Source organism: Tricharina praecox (genome assembly GCF_024521635.1).
Source record: "Tricharina praecox strain CBS 144465 chromosome Unknown BZA05scaffold_12, whole genome shotgun sequence".
Taxonomy (NCBI): Eukaryota; Fungi; Ascomycota; class Pezizomycetes; order Pezizales; family Pyronemataceae; genus Tricharina; species Tricharina praecox.
The window spans coordinates 989,426-1,007,964 of NW_026250414.1; the positions used below are offsets into that span (position 1 = coordinate 989,426).

The 18,539-nt window shown below is 55.5% G+C and overlaps 7 protein-coding genes across 7 annotated transcripts; 2 read left to right on the top strand and 5 right to left on the bottom strand.

Annotated features, from left to right (window-relative positions):
• The first annotated feature begins 3,042 nt into the window (after positions 1 to 3,042).
• BZA05DRAFT_398747 (uncharacterized protein) lies at positions 3,043 to 4,160 on the top strand. Its single transcript, XM_051483742.1, has 2 exons — positions 3,043 to 3,561; positions 3,643 to 4,160. Exons 1-2 carry the CDS (start codon positions 3,131 to 3,133, stop codon positions 4,037 to 4,039), a joined length of 828 nt encoding a protein of 275 aa, XP_051339543.1. The 5' UTR covers positions 3,043 to 3,130; the 3' UTR covers positions 4,040 to 4,160.
• A 927-nt stretch (positions 4,161 to 5,087) lies between these two features.
• Positions 5,088 to 6,319, bottom strand: BZA05DRAFT_398749 (Extradiol ring-cleavage dioxygenase, class III enzyme, subunit B). The gene is made up of 3 exons (XM_051483743.1): positions 6,086 to 6,319; positions 5,807 to 5,998; positions 5,088 to 5,756 (listed from the first exon to the last, which is right to left on the bottom strand). Exons 1-3 carry the CDS (start codon positions 6,233 to 6,235, stop codon positions 5,232 to 5,234), a joined length of 867 nt encoding a protein of 288 aa, XP_051339544.1. The 5' UTR covers positions 6,236 to 6,319; the 3' UTR covers positions 5,088 to 5,231.
• An 853-nt stretch (positions 6,320 to 7,172) lies between these two features.
• On the bottom strand, positions 7,173 to 8,800 carry BZA05DRAFT_50289 (uncharacterized protein). Its single transcript, XM_051488366.1, has 4 exons — positions 8,609 to 8,800; positions 8,419 to 8,551; positions 8,237 to 8,361; positions 7,173 to 8,155 (listed from the first exon to the last, which is right to left on the bottom strand). The coding sequence occupies exons 1-4, from the start codon at positions 8,621 to 8,623 to the stop codon at positions 7,277 to 7,279; spliced, it is 1,152 nt and encodes a 383-aa protein (XP_051339545.1). The 5' UTR covers positions 8,624 to 8,800; the 3' UTR covers positions 7,173 to 7,276.
• Positions 8,801 to 10,038: 1,238 nt separating this feature from the next.
• BZA05DRAFT_50320 (uncharacterized protein) lies at positions 10,039 to 11,172 on the bottom strand. Its single transcript, XM_051488367.1, has 3 exons — positions 10,672 to 11,172; positions 10,477 to 10,626; positions 10,039 to 10,397 (listed from the first exon to the last, which is right to left on the bottom strand). The coding sequence occupies exons 1-3, from the start codon at positions 11,049 to 11,051 to the stop codon at positions 10,235 to 10,237; spliced, it is 693 nt and encodes a 230-aa protein (XP_051339546.1). The 5' UTR covers positions 11,052 to 11,172; the 3' UTR covers positions 10,039 to 10,234.
• Positions 11,173 to 12,612: 1,440 nt separating this feature from the next.
• On the top strand, positions 12,613 to 14,352 carry BZA05DRAFT_398761 (uncharacterized protein). Its single transcript, XM_051483744.1, has 2 exons — positions 12,613 to 13,390; positions 13,453 to 14,352. The coding sequence occupies exons 1-2, from the start codon at positions 12,928 to 12,930 to the stop codon at positions 14,013 to 14,015; spliced, it is 1,026 nt and encodes a 341-aa protein (XP_051339547.1). The 5' UTR covers positions 12,613 to 12,927; the 3' UTR covers positions 14,016 to 14,352.
• Positions 14,353 to 15,117: 765 nt separating this feature from the next.
• On the bottom strand, positions 15,118 to 17,111 carry BZA05DRAFT_398767 (S-adenosyl-L-methionine-dependent methyltransferase). The gene is made up of 7 exons (XM_051483745.1): positions 16,917 to 17,111; positions 16,731 to 16,827; positions 16,395 to 16,650; positions 16,316 to 16,330; positions 16,205 to 16,250; positions 15,635 to 16,134; positions 15,118 to 15,537 (listed from the first exon to the last, which is right to left on the bottom strand). The coding sequence occupies exons 1-7, from the start codon at positions 16,944 to 16,946 to the stop codon at positions 15,495 to 15,497; spliced, it is 987 nt and encodes a 328-aa protein (XP_051339548.1). The 5' UTR covers positions 16,947 to 17,111; the 3' UTR covers positions 15,118 to 15,494.
• Positions 17,112 to 17,301: 190 nt separating this feature from the next.
• Positions 17,302 to 17,855, bottom strand: BZA05DRAFT_50367 (uncharacterized protein). Its single transcript, XM_051488368.1, has one exon. It carries the CDS (start codon positions 17,817 to 17,819, stop codon positions 17,535 to 17,537), a length of 285 nt encoding a protein of 94 aa, XP_051339549.1. The 5' UTR covers positions 17,820 to 17,855; the 3' UTR covers positions 17,302 to 17,534.
• Positions 17,856 to 18,539: the final 684 nt, after the last annotated feature.

Below are 18,539 nucleotides of genomic sequence, written 5' to 3' on the forward strand. Positions count from 1 at the left end.
GGATATGATGAGAGAGAGCACCAACTTACCGTACCAGTATTTTACACACAGCCTTTTTAGACCATCTATGGCGAACCAAAAGGAAAAAAGACTGTGTATAAAAACATGCAACCGCCACTTCTCGACATGGAAATTAGTGTATGGCAGAACATGTGGTTAGAGTAAGCTTAATTCGCTGCGCTTTCTCAGGATCCTGCACTTCGATAGGATATAGTTATGTAGTTACGGTTTTCGCAAGGCGTAGCAGGGTTCTCGATCGGAGCTTCCCTTCGTGGGTTCATCCAGATTCCAAGTTCGCTACCACCGGTTACCTCAACCGATATCGGACTTTTATAAAGTACCATCCGAATTCTCCGATCTCGTCCTAGAGGCTGGAATCCTCATGCTTACTCTTCCATAGCTTCTCTTATCGACTCTATATGCGGCCTCGAACTACCGTGGAGCAGTCCGAACGTGAGTCTGCCTCAATCCACCGTCTCTGCGCTCCATACATCGACGGGCATTTCGAAGAGACTATCCATCCAAGCGTGTGGGTTGTCGACCACTGAGACGAACAGCGGTGGATCCGGTTGCTTCGGATTTCTGCGCGCGTTTGCGGTGCGGGATTTGCATCGCTATCTGCGGCAAACACACAAACGAAAAGAATGCAATCGATAGGCGTGGCTTGTCTCGGTTTAGTTGTTGTCACGTTTTTTTTTCCACTCTCTCTCTCTGCAGGCTCAAAATCGAACCAACCATGTCTCATGTTCGGTTTCCGCTGTGACCAGGGGTGGTGCTGGCAATCCGTTCTATACCTACCCACATCTCATCTCGGTTTCTCCGCCGGCACCCCAGTTTTTCACGGCCCCGCCAGCGATGCCACAAACATGACCGAGAAAAGGTACGAGCCGAACGACGGAGTCGAGGATAGGAAATCGGTGATAAGGATCGTGATCGATTCAACCAGGTTTAGGGTTTCGATGTACAGTATGGTAGATGGGAGGCGGCTGCTTGACTCCAGAGGTGGCTTACTATCGTAGGATAGTCTCCGTGAGCGGTGAGGTAGCAAAGAGGGGGGCATGTGGGTCTAGAGTAGATCTATTCGGAACGGCCTGAAGGCTGAATCCAACAAAGCCAATCATCCGGCAACAAGACTCCAGTGCGATGCCACCGAGGCACAAATAGAAAGAAGCACTTCCCCGATACGGGTACTCCTGGGAGGTCTGAGGGGGTCCTTATTCATGATTTCACATGAGGCACCAATCGGACGGCGAACTGCTGCTGTGCGGAATCGTCAATTGCAACAAGTTGACTCGCCATGTTTCAATATATCACTCGACTGTCGAGGAATGAGGAATGCAAGTTCTCCACATTTATCTACTGGACTTGCCATGATCAAGATGGCGAGATCGCCGCGAGCACGGGACCCAATTGCCAAGCCGTTTCTCATGCGGATGCAAGTAGGTAGTGGGTCGCCCCGGTTTCCAGGCTTGGATTGCATCACCGAGGCTGCCTCCAGCGCACTAATACTAAAACTTCCTAAGTAGGCGGGAAACAGGGTGGAGGGCGCCAGCAGGCCTCTTGCGCAGAGGAGAGAGAGAGAGAGATATCTTCCTGTTTTATTTCGCATGCAGCCTATCTAGACTATGGCGAACCCACGACCTCCGTTTCCTGTCCGCCCTGGCCAGTCGAGGTGAAAACCCCCCCGGGACCGACCAGTCCGATGCGGCGCCCCACTTCCCCTGCCCCATCCGCCTCGGGCCGACACAAGCAAAGACATGGTATATCGACAGTAAAGATTGGTATGGGCCCACATGCCCGCTCCTCCTGCTGCTCCTCGCCTCTCTTCCCCGTCATCCGCTTCCGCTCCAAAACCTATCACCGCGTATCCTACTCTCCCACTTCCTCGCACCGACCACAGACGCAGTATCCTGCTGGACACTCTTGCTCTGCTCCCGATGCGATGCTCGCCTCCTCCTCATCCTCGTCCAGGTCTGCTGGTGCTTTCCTCCACACCTCCGTCGTTCCCAGAAACTCTAGGATTGCCTCACTGCACCGCTCATCAGCGAACAGCTCCGTTATTGACCACCTCTCTTCTCTTCTCTTCGTCTCCTTCATGACCTTCGCCAGAAAGCTTGCGCAGAGGACGGTAGCCCACTAGTCGACTGTCGTCCAAACATCGAGTGATATTTAGTGGATCTAGAAGGGCATACCTACCTACCTACGTAGGTTCAGTTGATCGCGTTTAGCCTTATGGATGGCCTACAAACTGACAGTAGAGCTGAAAGATCGAATATTTCCGTTCGAACTGGTGAAAAGGTATTCCGTTTGGATAAGTGTTGGGGCCCGAGCTTGAGTCTGACCCTGAGCCTAAATCTGAGCTCAAGCTGGAATCCATATCGTTGTTGCCTTCATCACTTCTGAATATTCTACTAGGACGTACAATATGCCAATGCGGGAACGTCAGCCGGCAGGGATGATTTAGAAGTGATGCTCAGAGATCCAGCGGGGGGTTCACTTGAACATTGACACTGGTTGCTCTAGGTAACTTCTGTTCAAGTTCGCGAGAATGCTTCTGATATCACTCGTTATCAACACATCCCCGCCAATCCAGATCCAGCCAACTTCATTCACTGCAAAAAATGTACATCCGCTGGAAATGTGGGGGATACAACTTCTTTACGTAGGGCTGAGGGCGTCAGCCGGTGGTGAGGATGCAGGAATGATGCTCAGAGACCCAGCGGGGGGGATTAAACCTGTCACCCTCACACGCAGAATCGAACAGCAATCGGATGTCTAGCGTCGCAAGGATGAGGAAAACTCGAACCACAAGTCGGGGACACCAGCCGATATTCAGGATAATGGGTGTAGATCCGAAGTCAGGCGTCAGGTTGTACCGTTGTAATCGGCTTCTAGTAGTGCTGTAGTAGATGTTTTCTGTACTAAGTAATCAGGCCTCCAGTGCCCACCATTGCACTGTGACCCAACAACGTACAACTGATTCACGGGCATTTATAAATAGCCCGACCCATGCATCCCTCACGTGTTCTCGGCGCCGATCAACCACGATGACTCCCTCAGGAGTCAAGACTCCCATCCCATAAAGCGCCACCACATTCCAAATCCCAATCCGCGATCCGCAATAACAACAATGTCTTCAATAACCTGCATCCCGATCGACTTCTCCACCAGTGCCATCGCCGGGCCATACGACACCTTCTTCGCCCTAATCCTCGAAGATGTGTTCACGGCCAGCGAATGCGTCGACCTCATCGCGCTCGCGGAAAGCGAGGAGCCCTGGAAACCAGCCAATGCCCCGCGCGAGCAGCCGGGAAAAAACCGGGCTCCCATCTCGGGGGGGGAATACGCGCCGGTTCATGCAGTCTCCCAAGCTTTCCGCAATAGCGAGAGGATCATGCGCGACGATCCGGTAACTGCTGCCAAGATATTTGAGCGCATACAACCGTTCCTGCATGAGGTTGCAGAGATCGGGCCCGACAACAAGTTCGTCGATATCACGGGGAAGGCGGGGCAGAAATGGAGTGCGGCTAGAGGCGAAACTGGGTTCTGGAGGCTGGCGAAGTAAGCTTCCAACATCGCGTTATGGAGAACGTTTTTGTCTGCCCCGGATACATGGCTGATATATATCCACGTTCGATGAAGGCTCAACCACCGCCTCCGCTTCCTCAAGTATGGGCCCAGTCAGTACTTCAAGCCGCACTGCGACGGCCTACAGGACGTTGCCGGTTCTGACGACGGCTCTGAGCCTACAACGAAGAGTTTCATAACGATACATCTATATCTGAACGACGGCAATGGACTTGAAGGCGGAGCCACGAGGTTCTACACACCCAACAAGAAACGGTGGCTCGATGTCGAACCGAAGCTCGGAAGGATCCTCATATTTCAGCAGCGTATGCTCGTGCATAGTGGTGAGGAGGTCACAGGTGGTACGAAGTACACGTTGAGGACGGATATTATGTTCGAGAAAGTGGTTGTGACGAGGGAGCAGAGGAAGGCCGCGGAAGCGGCGGCGGCACAGGTGGAGACGACGGAGTAATTGGAATACCATGGAACAAATAATGACAGATAATGACTCAAGCCAACTTATAACATACTTTACGGGAGCTATGGCTCTTGTCCACCGATCAGACGTGACTTAGCACTTTATCATAGCGTGCTCTACGTATAGACCCTGACACTGAAATGATACAGTACGTAGGTCTTCTTTTTTGCTTTAATCATCATTGCATTCAATCATACCTAGTAGATCATCATAGCCGTTAGAAAACCGGTGATCCCCGCTGTCCGCACCCGGGGGCAGTACATCGGTACCGAGAGAGAGAACATTAATTATCGTCGCATACGGCCTTACTAGACCATGGCACCCTTTATTTCCTGCCAGCTCCCCGGGGGGTAGAGATCGTAGTACATAGGTAAACTGTATTTCGCTCCTGAGCGGTGATTCAAGTGCGAGTGAAGAACAGTGATTCTTATATAGCGGTCACCAGTTCGACATCACCACCAATCCATAGCCTAGACACGTGAAGTCCACTCGTATCGATGTGAACAGGTAGTACAGACAGCCAGTCAATCCCAGAAACGAAGACAACAGAGCCGACAGTGGACAGGCTTTGCCGGGTCGTGTGGACAATGGACATGCATAGGTACCTATGTGGGCGCGGGTTTGAGAACCGGCGGGCACGGCCCGCCCACACGAATATGCATGAAACAATGAATTCACCGACGTTGCTGCCCGCATTCCGGCTGCCCCACCGTGGCACGGCGCGGCCAGCATTGTTCATTCGGCCCCACAAACTCGAGCTGCAGCTACATACCGGTATTGCTGACCGTCCCGAGAATGCCTAAATTACCCCGCAGGATGTCCAGCGGGGATCACGTCGTAGAAATAAGGGTTTATGTAGCATAACTCGAGTTCAATGGCTATCTCCGCACCTACCACCCCAGCATCTCCGAGCTGCCCCGAGTGATGGTAAGTGATTGTGTCCGGTAAACGGGCCTTGCATTAGTTTAACGGCCTGTGGTGGGGTGTAGGACCCTTCCCCCACAACCCGACGACTTGTCTTGGCGTGCGTAGATACGAGGTACTAGTAGTATGACGATGACAGCCTTCCATTGCAGCGACCACTCGGACCCATCTTGACCACGCAAAAAAGAGCTCAGCTCAGCCTGGTCGCAATCACTTTGTACGAGTGATTGTAATTCGATGAAATGAAATTCAGTTCCATGCTCTACCACTCCCCGATCTGAAACTGCGCGTTACACATATTCTCCAACTCCCAGACCTCACTCGTCCTAGCACCCTTCTCGCCTTCTCTTGCAGCCCCCGCAATAAAGCACACAGACATGTAGTGATCGTCCGTTCCATGCGCATCCCTAAACAGCGGATGATGCATCAGCCTGGTGGCCCCCTCTTTGACCTTAACGCTGCCGTCTTCGTCGGCCTCCGGGCTCTTCGTCATGACGTCGACAAACGCCTGCCGGAACTCGAGCGCCCACTTCTTTGGCGGCACGGGCTGCGCAAAGTTGTTGCGGTAGATGATTATGTTCGGCCAGCGGTTGCGGTACAGATTGTGCACGGCGCCGCCTGTGCCTAGCAGCAGGATGTCGTCGTCGCGGAGCACTGAGAGGATCTGCCCCAGCCGCGCGTGGAAGGTTGGATTGTACTTCGTGTTGAGCGAGATCAGCGTCGTCGGCGGACACGCTTGCGGGAACATCCATTTCAGTGGGATCACTGAGTCGTGCACCCAGTCGTCCTGGTTCGAGTCAGCGGTATTCATGCTTTGGTGGATATCTGTCGGCCTACCTTGTCGTTGAGCACGACGTCGACACCCCCCTCCTCGAGTATCTTCCACACCCGCCGGCCAAGTGCTTCGTCGCAGTTGAGCTGGAAATTGATGTACTTTTGAGGAGCGACCCACGCGATCGGATTCATGCCCGGATTCTTTTTGATCGATACGTGGACGAGGTTTTCTCCGGGAAACTCCCAGTGCGCCCCCTATACAGTGTCAATATTCTTCTTCTGATCGTCTGAGAGAGACATAGAGATAGAGAGAAAGAAAGAAGATGATGAATATGAACGGACCAGAATAACAATGCCCTTGATCCCCCGCCTCTCTGCATTCCGTCCCTGTCGCTCCCAGTCATCGGAGACCACACTCTGCTCGCCGAGCATCATCGTGGAGCCATGGGAGACAAAGATGAGCGGCGTCGGTCTCTTAGTCGTCGGTGCCATTTCAATTGCTACCGTTCAGTTTTGTATGTCGAGAATCGAGAAGTGGTAAAATCGCGCCTGATATCTGTCCCTCCATCCCTCCATCTATCCATCGGCTGACGCTAAGTCCGTTAATCAATATCCATGCCACCTCCCGGCGTGGGGCAGCCCAGCCCACCCCGGCTCATCCCCCCTCCCCACCCAGCCGGTCGGTCGGTCGGAGTTGCAGCCGATGTCGCCCCCAGCCCAGCCCAGCTGTATTGTACATATACCTCCACCATTTCAAACCCGAACACCCCCCCGTCGTCCATCGCAAACAACAAACATGCCCTCCCACGCGACCTCACGGGACACCTCTACCTCAACATTCGAGCCCAATCCTCTCGTCCTACGCCTGCACGGCGACGCCCTGCCAGTGCAAACATGGCGGTACGCCACGCCCGAGGACCGACCTGACGATCCGACACTCCTGCCAGCAGGGAATGACTACAGCTGGGACTACTCGCAGGGCAATCCGCCGAATCCTGCGGTGCAAACGGACGCAAGTTTCAGGCCCAACGGAAGTAACCTCGTGGTCAGCGCGCTTATTGGAATCGTCTTTAGAGGCGTCAATGCTATTGGGGTGGGTGTGATGCTTTCCGGGTTTTGAGACTGCAAGGCTGACGGAATACCTAGACGGTGAATCGTATTTGGACTGGCACGGGACAGAAGGTGTTTGGTGATCACATTTGGACGTATAAGAAGGCGGTGCAGGATCCGTTGTAGAAGACAAGGCTGGCTGGCTGGAGGGGAATGTGGAGGAAGAGGTGGATTTTGGAATAACTACATACTGGCGGTCGAGCGGGAGGATTTGTCGTTTTGGTACATATATGGAATTAAAGGAGTTCACAATGGAAAACTGGATCAGTACATACGATTATCACTGGTGCCCTGGGTCATATGCACATGGAGATGAAGTCGAACTTCTCCAGAACTCAAGTCCGAGCAAGATAACACACAGCCAAATAAACTACGATACATGATACCAAAGAAGTAAACAATTCCCATTCCCTCGCCGAGTCCCTAATTCGACCACAACTTATATCCCGCCAGCGCCGCACCGCACACCACCGTCCCCACCACCGTCCCCAACCCCAACAGCGCCCCCTGATCAAAGAACCCAAAATTAGTGGTATGCTTAATCTTCAGATCGGGCATTACGCCCACCGGCCTCCTCTTCCTCCCACCGCTCTCCAGCCTCTTCTCGCTGACAACACTCCGCCTGCACAAGAAGTCATCCGCCGAGATATCGTCGTAGTACGCTCCACGCACACTATTGACCAGCCCGACCCTTACCGCCGGCAGGAATTTGAGCATGTACTCGCCATACGCCTGCGTGCCCAAATACGTGAACCGGTTTATCTCGACGCCGTCGAGAATCAAGAGCGCCTCTTCGGTCGAGGTCGTGGGTATGATCCCGCCAATTCCAAGCGTCTTCTTCTTCGCGTGCAGCGGCTGCTCCACCTTCTCGACCGCGGACCTTCCAAGCAGCGAAGCAAGCTCCGAACAGAGTGAGGGGAGACACAATATCGCGGCCGGCGAGCAAAGCCCGGTCTGCGACTTTATCCCCGCGGCCGCGAGGGCGAGGTCAACGCCCGTGTCGAGGATGCAGATGATATTCGGACCGACTTCGCGCGCGATCTGCCGTTGTGGGATGCTCAGCCGGCGGCCGGTGGTGATGACGGTGTTCACCGCTAGCTGCTGGAACGCCGCCGATTCCGTGTGCGTGGAGATGACTATGTAGGCTTCACGGTCAAGGTAGCGGGGGAGCAGCGAGGCGAGCAGCGAGCTGGTCCGCCCCGGTGAGGGGGCGAGGAGCGCGCTGCTGCCGGCTTCGATGGCGAAGATCAAGGGGATCAGGAGAGAGGATAGTGGGTCTGGACGGAACATCGTAAGCCATGACTACATAGTCCGGGGAGGTGATAGTTAGCCCGGTGGAACAAAGCGGAGCTAACCTGACTCGTGTCCGACAATCAACGCTACCTGTGATCCGGCCTCCTCGAGGCTGCGAGGCGCACTGAGCTTGTACAGCTTGAACAGCCGCTGGCTGGCGTCGACGCAATATCGGAACGGTTTGCGGATTACGTCCTCGACTTCTCGTGACGTATCTTCTCTCCTGTCATTCACTAACAGGGCAAAACAAAGCTTGGTGGGATTCCACCAACCTGCAGCAATCGCAGCAATAAGCTCCTTCTCGTTCTCCTGGAGCAGCTTGAATAGCTTCTGTAGTTGGAAGATCCGGTACCCAAACTGAGACGTTCGTCCATCGTTAACTGCTCCTTTGGCCAGCCGGAATGCCTACTGTTGTTAGAAGATGATTCACCAAGTCGGGCTAATAGGCGGTAGGGTACTGACCTGTAAACCGTCCATGATTTGGGGGCAGAATGCGTCGCGGAGGGGGAAAAAAACAACTGAAATCCACGCTTTGGGCAGGGCGTTGCCTCCCTAGTTGTACATAGGATTAACTGCTCAGTTACATATGCGAGCCCGTATCGCCGTCATCCTGGAGAGCCGAGGTGGGCTGGTGGGGTGGGCGAGGGTGCGAACGAGGGGCGAGAGGCGACTCGGGGGGTGAGACATCGCACGACGCTACATCTCCGGATTACCAGGGTTGCTTTGACAGTTGACCGTCGTCTCGGATGTGTGGAGCAGCCCCAGCGCCCCGGCGCCCAGGCCCTTTCTTGCTAACTAGCTCATCCCTACCCGACGGCGAGATCTCTCTGTGGGATTTTAGCAGGTACATACCCGCGCCCGCACCCACCCTGACCCGGCTACGTACCCAATCTAGAGTAGAGGACGCTGAGATACGTGGGGAGATACAAAACGCCCCCCCGCTCCGATAATGCTATTTAAATATCCTGGAGGTCTTGTTGACTCTCGAGTCTCGAGTATATCTACCGGGCCGACAATCGACACACGGGTATGTACCGGTATGTTGCACGCTTGGGGCCCACCACCCCCACACTTCGGGACCACATCGCCGCCCACCGCCGCCCGCCCACAGCAAACGAAAGTTGCAGTTGTATGTATGTAACCGGTTGCTTTTCGCATCTGCGCATCTCTTGCTCGACCCGGCAGGCTGCAGCGGCTTCGGGACCACGCAAGGACATGACTTACATACATATGTGGGGAAGCCGGAGGGCTGATGGGTCGTGATGATTCGTACATAAAATCCTGGCGGGCGAATACGAGAGGGTATCCCCGAGCATTCTACTCCGGTGGGTTATCTCCGTCGGTCAGACCACATAGGCTGCAGCAGACTTCAGACCATTGCGTTGGTGGTGAGGTGGCATCTATGTGGACGACGTAGAGTTCCGGCGGGGCAAGGCACACACTCTAAATCCGCGCACATGCGTGTGGGCGCCGTTGCGGCCTAGAGAGAAGGGCCCGCTTATGTAGAGTACCGTACCTCCGACGTCCCCTCACTCCGACAACTGGTCCGAAAGCCCCACTTCTAAGTCCGACCGTCCAAGCTCACTCCGCAGCCGAAATCCGTCTCTACCACGGAGTCCAAAAACACAGCTTTACCATGGCCAAAGTCCCCTTCTGTGCTGCATCTTTCTCGCACAGGGTCAGACCTGGACTCTGACTGCGTTCTCCTTTCGCGACTTCGACACGATCTGGAGTAGAGTATCTACATATCCACCTCCACCTCCTCCCTCGTTCGACATGGAATACGCTTCGTGGTCGAAAGCAAAGTAAATAACCTCTCAACCCCTCAACCCCCTCGCCGTAACACGCAGCGACGCGTTGTCACTGTGTCTCCTAGGTATCTCCTCGACGAGATAGTTTCTCTGTGTGTATCGATTGGGTCTCACAGGCTATCACGCTATCATTCTGGAATTTAAGGTGGAGGCCTTCACGGTCTCTTAGTGTTATGTGGCCACCTGTGTTCGTCGGGGCTCCCGGCGGGGGCGAGAGAAGCGCGCTGATGTGCGAGAGGAAACGGGGCGAGCGGTTCCCAGCCGAATCTGCCGATAACTAGTGTTCGTTTGTTTGTCCTCCCTCTCTGCGGACGTAACCGTGCTGGATCTCGCTGATGGGAAACCAGCATTCACACGCCGATTGCTTAGAGTACGACAGCCGTGCTTCGACGTCGTCCTCCCTGGTATCTCGGTTCGGTGATCGTAGGGGGAACACTTTCCTTCCATATGTCAACGAACGCTACCTTTGAGGGTCAACCGCGAAGTTGTGCTGGCTAGGACCCGGCCTCGGTCACTCACTCACTCGCACCCAGCACGGCGCTGCTGGGAGTGTAACCACAGAACATGGATGATTGTACCGTTGATGGCGCCGTGCTAGCTCCTGAACGGGGGGCATATCTCACTCCTCCTGGTGTCCAACACGGACAATGATCACACGAGCCGCGTGCGCTCGGTCTGTCAGACTACAACGAGAGGATGGATGGCGCGCCGTACCTGGGCGTCAGCGACGGTGGGTCCGGCTGCGATATTTCCACCACGAAATTCACCAATGGCGAGTCCTGCTGGCGTTCCCGCAGGCGGTATGAAAGCAATACCGATGTATGCAGGGTGGGCAGGCGAGATATTGAAGGGAGATGACAGCGCACCAGTACGGTATCCGGCGTATTCCACAGCACCGACGGTCTACTGGAGACGGGGAACACTTCTGGCGATGGATAGGGAAAACTCGAGCTGCGGAAGGAAGCCACTCGCCATGCACGAAGACGACAAACGTCTCTAATGGATGGGGCCTGGATGCCAGTGGAGGTTCGTGCGCTCGCCGACGCCGATCGTGACAGGGTGAGATCCGGGAGTCCAAGACTAGCATGCTGCATCGACGGCCAAGCGATCTGGTAGGACTCGGGCTGCCAGTAATATGATTACCAGTCAGGCCGCAAGCGGCGCCGGTTCCAGTGACCGTGGTGGCGGTAATGGGCGTCGTACATAATGGGAGGTTTGCATGGGAGGTTTGCACGGAAGGTAGCGTGAGATGGCTGGTGCTTGGCTGGGTTCCTGTGATGAAGAATATGTGCGGGCTTGAGTGTTCTTGATTCGGTGGTGGGGGCTTGAGACAGATATGTTTTCATTACTACAACTACTAAGAGGCGGACAGTTGTTTCTGCAATGGCTGGGACCATCACCGAGTAACATGCTTCCATGGGCGCTGTCATCACGGCCACCAACCGCAACCGGGCCAAGTGGCCGAGTCTGCTTTCCGACCGAGTGGAAATCATTCATGTGGTGAAATTGATGGGCGTATGATGCACACGGCTGCCGTGGATCTGACGGGCGCACACTCACGAATGTCGCGCCCGATGCGGTTGGGGATGGAATAGATTCACTCAATCGGTGGATCGCGAATCATCACACGCACGAGTGCAAGACATAACTGCATTCACTGCATTCGCTGTGGAAGATGGAATAGAAGCCCATGCAGACGCAGCTGGACACTCTGATGTGCGTCCAGGCCACAGACTGGAGAGTACTCGAGAGCACAGTATCTAGCATACCGATGTGGAGTACAGGCATCCACCTGCAGGAGTTGACCGTTTGGCCGTCATGCAGCAAGCGGCACGTCCACATGCCGACCACCCGTCTAATCCCGGTCCCAGCGACCAACCACCACGAGCCGCACCCGCCGAGTGAGCAGCCGTGCGTGTCTAGAGCTCGGTCCGAAGCAACCACCATTGGCCCCAACTGGCAACCGCCCATCATCAAACGGCCAGGGCCAGATCCAGCCTGTGTTCCCCCCGCCCTTCCTTTCCCCCCATCCCGTCCCTCCCTCCCCCACCCGCCAAACGGAACGGAACGAGTGCTGCAAATTCCCCTCACTTGCCGCAAAAGGAATAATTCTCGAACGAAAATCTCACGTCACCCCGCCTATATACCCCATGTCGTGTCTCATGCATGCATATGCACCCATCGAGCGAAGCCGGCCCACCACCATCCCAGGACACTCACTACGGATTCACTGCGGAAACTCACCACTCACCACTCAACCCTCACTGAACTCAACACACCGAACACACGGACTCCGAGCGAACCATTCGAACCCTGCAGAACACGTGTGGCGCACTCCAACGGCGGCGTCTCCATGGTGAATCCTGTGGAAGGGAGTTGCGTCGCAGCAAGTGACGGACATGGCAACTGGCTAGTGACCACACGCGAATGACAGAGCGAGAGCTGACGACTGAACAGTGGCCGGTAGTGGTGTAAATGGAGTAGCGGAGAGGGGGGAGTGAGGGAAAGACGCCCGTTCATAAACCCATGGCGGCAACACACACTCTCGCACACACCACCTTCCTGCAACTGCACACCCCACCCCTCTTTTCTTCTTCTCTTCTTCTTCTCTTCTTCTTCTAGCTCCCCCTTCCCCTTCCCCCTTCCCCTTCCCCTCCCCCCTTCCCCTTCCCCTCCCCCCGACGAAGTCTTACCTTCATATTCACTTTACTTTCGTCACTTACATACGAGCGAACCAGGCAGGCACGCAAACCAAACCAAAGCACGCAGGCATGCACTCAACAGGAAACATTACTCCATCCCTCGCCCGCCCCTATTGACCGAAGCCAAAAAAAACCACTTAAACTACTCGACAAGACGGCTCCCCCGTCCGCCGCCTGGATGAATGACTGAACGTTAACGTTGGGACCCGAAGCTCAAGACAATGCTCACCACCGCACCGCAACGCCCCACATCCAGTCGAAAGAAACCATGCCAACGGCCTCCACCCACCTTGCGATACAGACTACTCTCTTCATCCTCGCCGCGCTCTTCCACATCGCTCGCTCCCTCCTCGATCTTCTCCCCGGCCGCCGGCGGGTCGTCTCTCGCGCCAGCACCTTCTGGGCCACCATCGGCCTGTTCTTTTACGCCGCCACCTTCGCGCTCGGTCGATACAGGGATGAATCCTCTGGCGCGGTGATATCCGCCGGGTTCATGGCGCCCGCCGCTTTGTGGGCGTTCAAGGTCTCGGTCACCAGTCTGTACCCGCAACTCGGCCTGCGACTGTTGGTCGTGGGCGTGCTCGGAGTGTACCTTGCCGCCTCCTTCTTGTCGGCGGTGTTGATCCAGCTATTTGTTTGCCGGCCGTGGCGGGAATGGGATGATGAATACTGCGGCGACACCGCGGAGGTGGCCGCGTACTCGGCGCTAAACGTGAGCAGCTACATCATCGGTAACATCCCCACACACACGACCCCGGCGAACTCCCCGAACCGTAGCTGACGGAGGTTATAGTCATGGCGATTCCAGTGTTCATATGGCGCACGTTGACGCAGAAACGGCCTGTGGCCATGCTGCTCGTATTATCGTCGGGGGTAGTGATTATCAGCATCATCCACGCTGTCATCACACTAGAGATCGTCTCCCCCGCGAACGCGAAACTTCTCCCCGAAATCCTGGTCGACACGGAGCTTGCCCTCGCCCTGATCCTTACTACCATCCCGTCGCTATACCTCCACATCCGCTATCGCAAGACACCGCCGCCCACCACCGCCGTCGGAACAACCGACCTGGAGGCGGAACTGCCACCACTGCCCGTCTCGCCCGGCGAGGAGCGGGAACTCGTTACGCTAGGGCTCGGCTTCGATCCAAGGCATCTCGGTGTTCTGCCGGATTCCATTCACGAGGGGAGCTTTAGGAGTAGTGGGGAATCGACAGATGCCAGTCGCGACGCATTCAGGACGGATATCGTCGCAGGGTATGCAGTGCGGAAACATAATGAGGTGCAGAGCCGTGAGGAGGTTTGGGAGGGGGATGGGAATATGCCCGCGTCCCCGAGATCTATGGGTGGCAGTTAGATAGATATTAGATTACCTTGTACATATTTGGTCTTTTGCGTTGCATTGGAGTTCGGGGTGGGCTATTTGTTTTATGGGTTATGGGAGGCTCGGTTGAATCGCGTTATATTTGTAGATCACTTACTTCTCACTCGTCCTGTCGACCTTGTTCTCAGAAATCTTGACCGCCCGCAAAGTGGAAGGACCACAGCCATTGCGGAACCAGGCCGCTGCCGTCCTCTCGCTCGCGTATCTGAATCATGGCATCGCATAGGCCAAGTGGAAGGAATCCAAGCCAAGGCCCGGACAGACGCGAAAGTCACCATGGAAAAGTACCGACACAGCCGGAAAGACAGCCAGGAACCGGATCCAAGCCCAGCCCAGCCCAGACTCCGAAGCGCCTGACCTCGAGGGCCTATGTGCCAGTTGAAGACGGTGTCACAGCCGGAAACCTAGCCAGGAACCGGATCCAAGCCCAGCCCAGCCCAGACTCCGAAGCGCCTGACCTCGAGGGCCTATGTGCCAGTTGAAGACGGTGTCCCACCGGCCAGTATCTCCGGTAGGCGACGAGCCGCCCTGACGCTGGGTGCGGATTGTGTCGCTATTTACAAGAATCAAGATACAGATGCGGATGGGGCTGCTCCTGAATGGAAGGGCCCGCACTGCGGAAGATATTGGGAAGGAGACGAGCGATGCAGCCAGGCCAGGCTAGGCCATCCTGGAATTTTTTCGCCACCATTGTTGTGGACACTGCGCGGGGGGATCCCGGACCTCTATGTATGAGGAAGACGCAGGTGAGACGTCCGAATGGCAGCTCGGGGAGCGGGAAAGGGCGTTGTTGGATTTTAACGGAGTGGGGTTGCTCCCACGGTTCCTTCTCACACCTAGAATCTTGTGATGGGGAGGCAGGGGAGGAGGCGGAGTGAAGAGCGGACGTTGTTTTCCTAGCTTTATGATTTCCTTGCTGCGCTATTACGTGTATGATCCGTGGGAAAGGTCAGGCGGAGGGCAGGGGAAGCCACGTCGGGCCGCTTGACGAAAGTCGGGTTGGACAGTTGACAGATGGGAACCGGAGTGTTACTGCCATGATCTACGGTAGACAGGTCGCCAGCAATTGATGATCCAACAAAATTTGTGACATGAATACGAATGGTATTGCGCCCGTGACATCCATCAATACGGGTAGTCATTCAATTACTCGATATTATTGTCGCCGAAGAATACACAGCACAGGCGGCGGCATGCGGGGGGCAAGACATGCACGCCTCAAGTATATATGGGATGACCTCACCCCCACTCTGCCACGGGATGTCCGCACCCCCCACACGTCACGAACAAAAGAACTCACATCCAGAACGAAAAAAGCAGAAAAGAACGCTACGTTGGTGAACAAGAGTACATAAGGCACGAACTCGATGGTGAACTGCATGCAGAGTCCAGATTGCCACTAACTAGGCGGCGCCTACGGGCCAACACTACAAGCCTATACTAGGACCTAGGTTAGTCCTCAGAAGCCTCCGGCTTCTTTCCATACGCGACGTGGCTGCCACGACAGTTAGTTAGTCCTCATCATACTCGTCATTTGGCGGGGAAGGTGGGGGGGGGGGGGGAAGGGGAGGATATGATATCAGCAGACTCACAACTTGCAATACATGTGATAATTCTTATTCCTGGCATCTTTCAAGCCGTCTTTACACAGCTGCGTAGCCTCATCCGTCGGCATGCCATGGATCCTCGTTATCGCCGCGAGCGCATAGGCCTCGATGCCGGTCTCGCACGTCATCAGCGCCATCGCGCCCACCTGCTTCATGACCCTGTCCTTCGGCCACGGGCCGACCGGCTGCTTGACCGTGATGCAGTGGATATCCGTGAACCCGGCGTCGGCGAGCCGCGCGGTGAGCACCTCCGGCGTTGGTGGGGGTCGGCCCATCTTGACGACTGCCGAGGTGAGAAGGTCCAATGTGCGCTTCAGCCCGTTGGAGTCTTTCATGCTCCCGTCGTCGCAGAATACTGAGACTTCCGTCTCCGCGAGCTCGACGTACCCGCCCGGCTTCGTGCACCGGTACATGTCTTTCATTAGCTCGGGCCATTTGCTGATAGACTGCGCGAGGTTGCGGCTGTGGATGAAGTCGAAGGTGTCCTGCGTCACGGGTCGTCAGCTGGAGGGTTCGCGGGGGAGGGGTGAAGGAGGACGGCGACTAGGTACGTACCGGTTTGTACATCCAGGGCTTTTCGACATCGTCGACTTCGAATTTACTGCGCTGTCATGTTAGGGTGTTTTTTCCTTTGTGTAGGAGGTGGAAGAGGTATAGCGGCCATACCAGTTCGGCGGAACCCTACAGCTGCCGGGTTAGCTAGCTATCCATTCTGGCACACCCGCTCAACAGACGAAGGGCCTACCAAGAAGGCTGAATCGGACTCAGATCTATCCCCGTAACCACGGCCGAAGGATGCGAATCCGCCATATCGATAGCCCAAATCCCCGTCCCCGTTCCCACATCGAGGATCCGCTGCGGGTTCTCCAGTGGTGCCGTGTGCAGCTTTCGATCGAGCAGGCACAGCATGATCTCGTGATGCAGATCCATCCGGTCCTGTTCCTTCTCGTCCGTAGGCATCAGGTTTTTGTCGACGCCGAAGTAGGCATGGTAGCGACGGCCTGGTCGGTGGTGAGGTGCTCCGTTAGTCTAACACGATTACATCCTCCTCGAAAGCATCGTGGCATCGAAAACGACGAACCATTCTCGAAGATGTATTTCGTCACCGAAGAGGTCAGACTCGTCGTGTCCGTGTCGTAGCCGGAGCTCGCATAGTCTTCGTCGTCGTGGTTTGCGAGCTAGACAGTTAGTTCGCGAGCCACATCAACAGCGCTGTCGACGTCAAAGAGTGGGATGTCATTCACGTAGGAGGTAGGTAGTAACTCACAACAGCGGGGTCAACTTCAATTGCGGACATCTTTTTTTTCTTTCGTTTCTGTGGTGCTTCGGGATAGTATAGTAGCGGTAGTGCACTGTCAACGAGATGAGGGAGCTCCGATAGTTAAGGCGAGTTGGGTACCGGCCGCATCATATTCGTAACTTATGTGTATCCCCGCCCCCCTCTCCCCCCCATCCACGTCTGCCGTGTGTATGTACGACCTGCGTCCTACCTACATCCTCATAAACGAGGCACCACACACAATTTTCGCATCGCATTGCATTTTGCGCATACACAGGGATTGGGAAAGCCGTGCACCTCCGTGGGGTGCGGTGTGTGTTCGCCAATCGGAATGCCACAATTTCAAGCACGGCTGTGGTGGTGGCAGTTAGACTCGGCTTTGCTGGGGACCCGGCAACTAGGAGTGAGTGACCTAGTATTGAAGCCTGGGGGCGGGAAAGAGGAAGTCGAATAACCAACATGTATGCTCGGTATGTATGTGCCTAGGGGAAGCCTCCGTCCAGCCGTTTGTAAGGGCGACGGAACACCCGCCTGGCCTGCCTCTACTCTAGGTCTGACGTGTCTAGGAAGCAAGCGGGGGAAGGGGCCTTTGCCGTCGCGGTAGGCCTACTTGGGCATGTATCGTCGGTGAAGCGGAGGGGGTGGGGAGAGTCCAAGTACGAATGCCGGCAGTGGCTGACACCGATTGGCTGCACCATTGAGGATTCGCAGGCCGTCCGTGGGACTATGCATAGTTTGCACTGCAGCGCGCTTCTGTGGCGGACAGACTCCACAGTCACGACTCACCGGCGGGCCCCAATGAGGGAGGTCCTGGGACGGCAGGCAGGGGCGCCGGGTGTTATGCACAAGCGCTGTAACCGCGGGAAGTAAACGAATGACCAGAAGTCTCATTCAGCACCTCGGACTTCTCTGTATCCGTGGGTGGGGGTTCATGTGTGAACCCTCAGTTTCCAGCCATACGACTGTTATCAATCGCGACGGTTAAGGTGGGGGGCATGCAAGCACGGGGACGCTGCCGAAGTAAATTTCGAAAAGTGACAGAACCTCACCGTCGCGCAGGGATTCCGGGCTCCAGCGAGGTGAGTCGGTACTCTACATGCCCTTCTCGGTCGTACGATCCCAGCCGTTGATATCCCTACGCACCTAGCATACTTCTCTTCATCAGCCGTGTGGGATGATTGGGGATACCTATAGATTACGCATGAGCATCGGAAAATAAGGGCGGGAGTCGGCATCACGTAACTACCTTCTTACCTACGCACTCTACTCTACCTTACCTAAAAAAAATAGGATGGCGAACAGTGAGAAGCCAGCCCTCTTTCCGACTACCAATGCCATCCGAGATTCGGAAACGCCATCCGAAGTCAGCCCTGCCATTCCTCGCGTGCGGTGTTCAGGCTTCTTCGCGTAAAATACGAACGGTCCGAGCCGGGACGTCTAGTAGACCGGGGCGTCTACATAGCCGGTGGATTGGCAGAAACGTGACGCAAATGTTCCCCTACCCGGGCCGGCTGCGGATAATCAAAATTTCGACGTGGCGATTACTATTAGCTCTATGATAACGGTTGAGCAACCACGGACTGTACACATTCGAACATCCGTACGCCACTG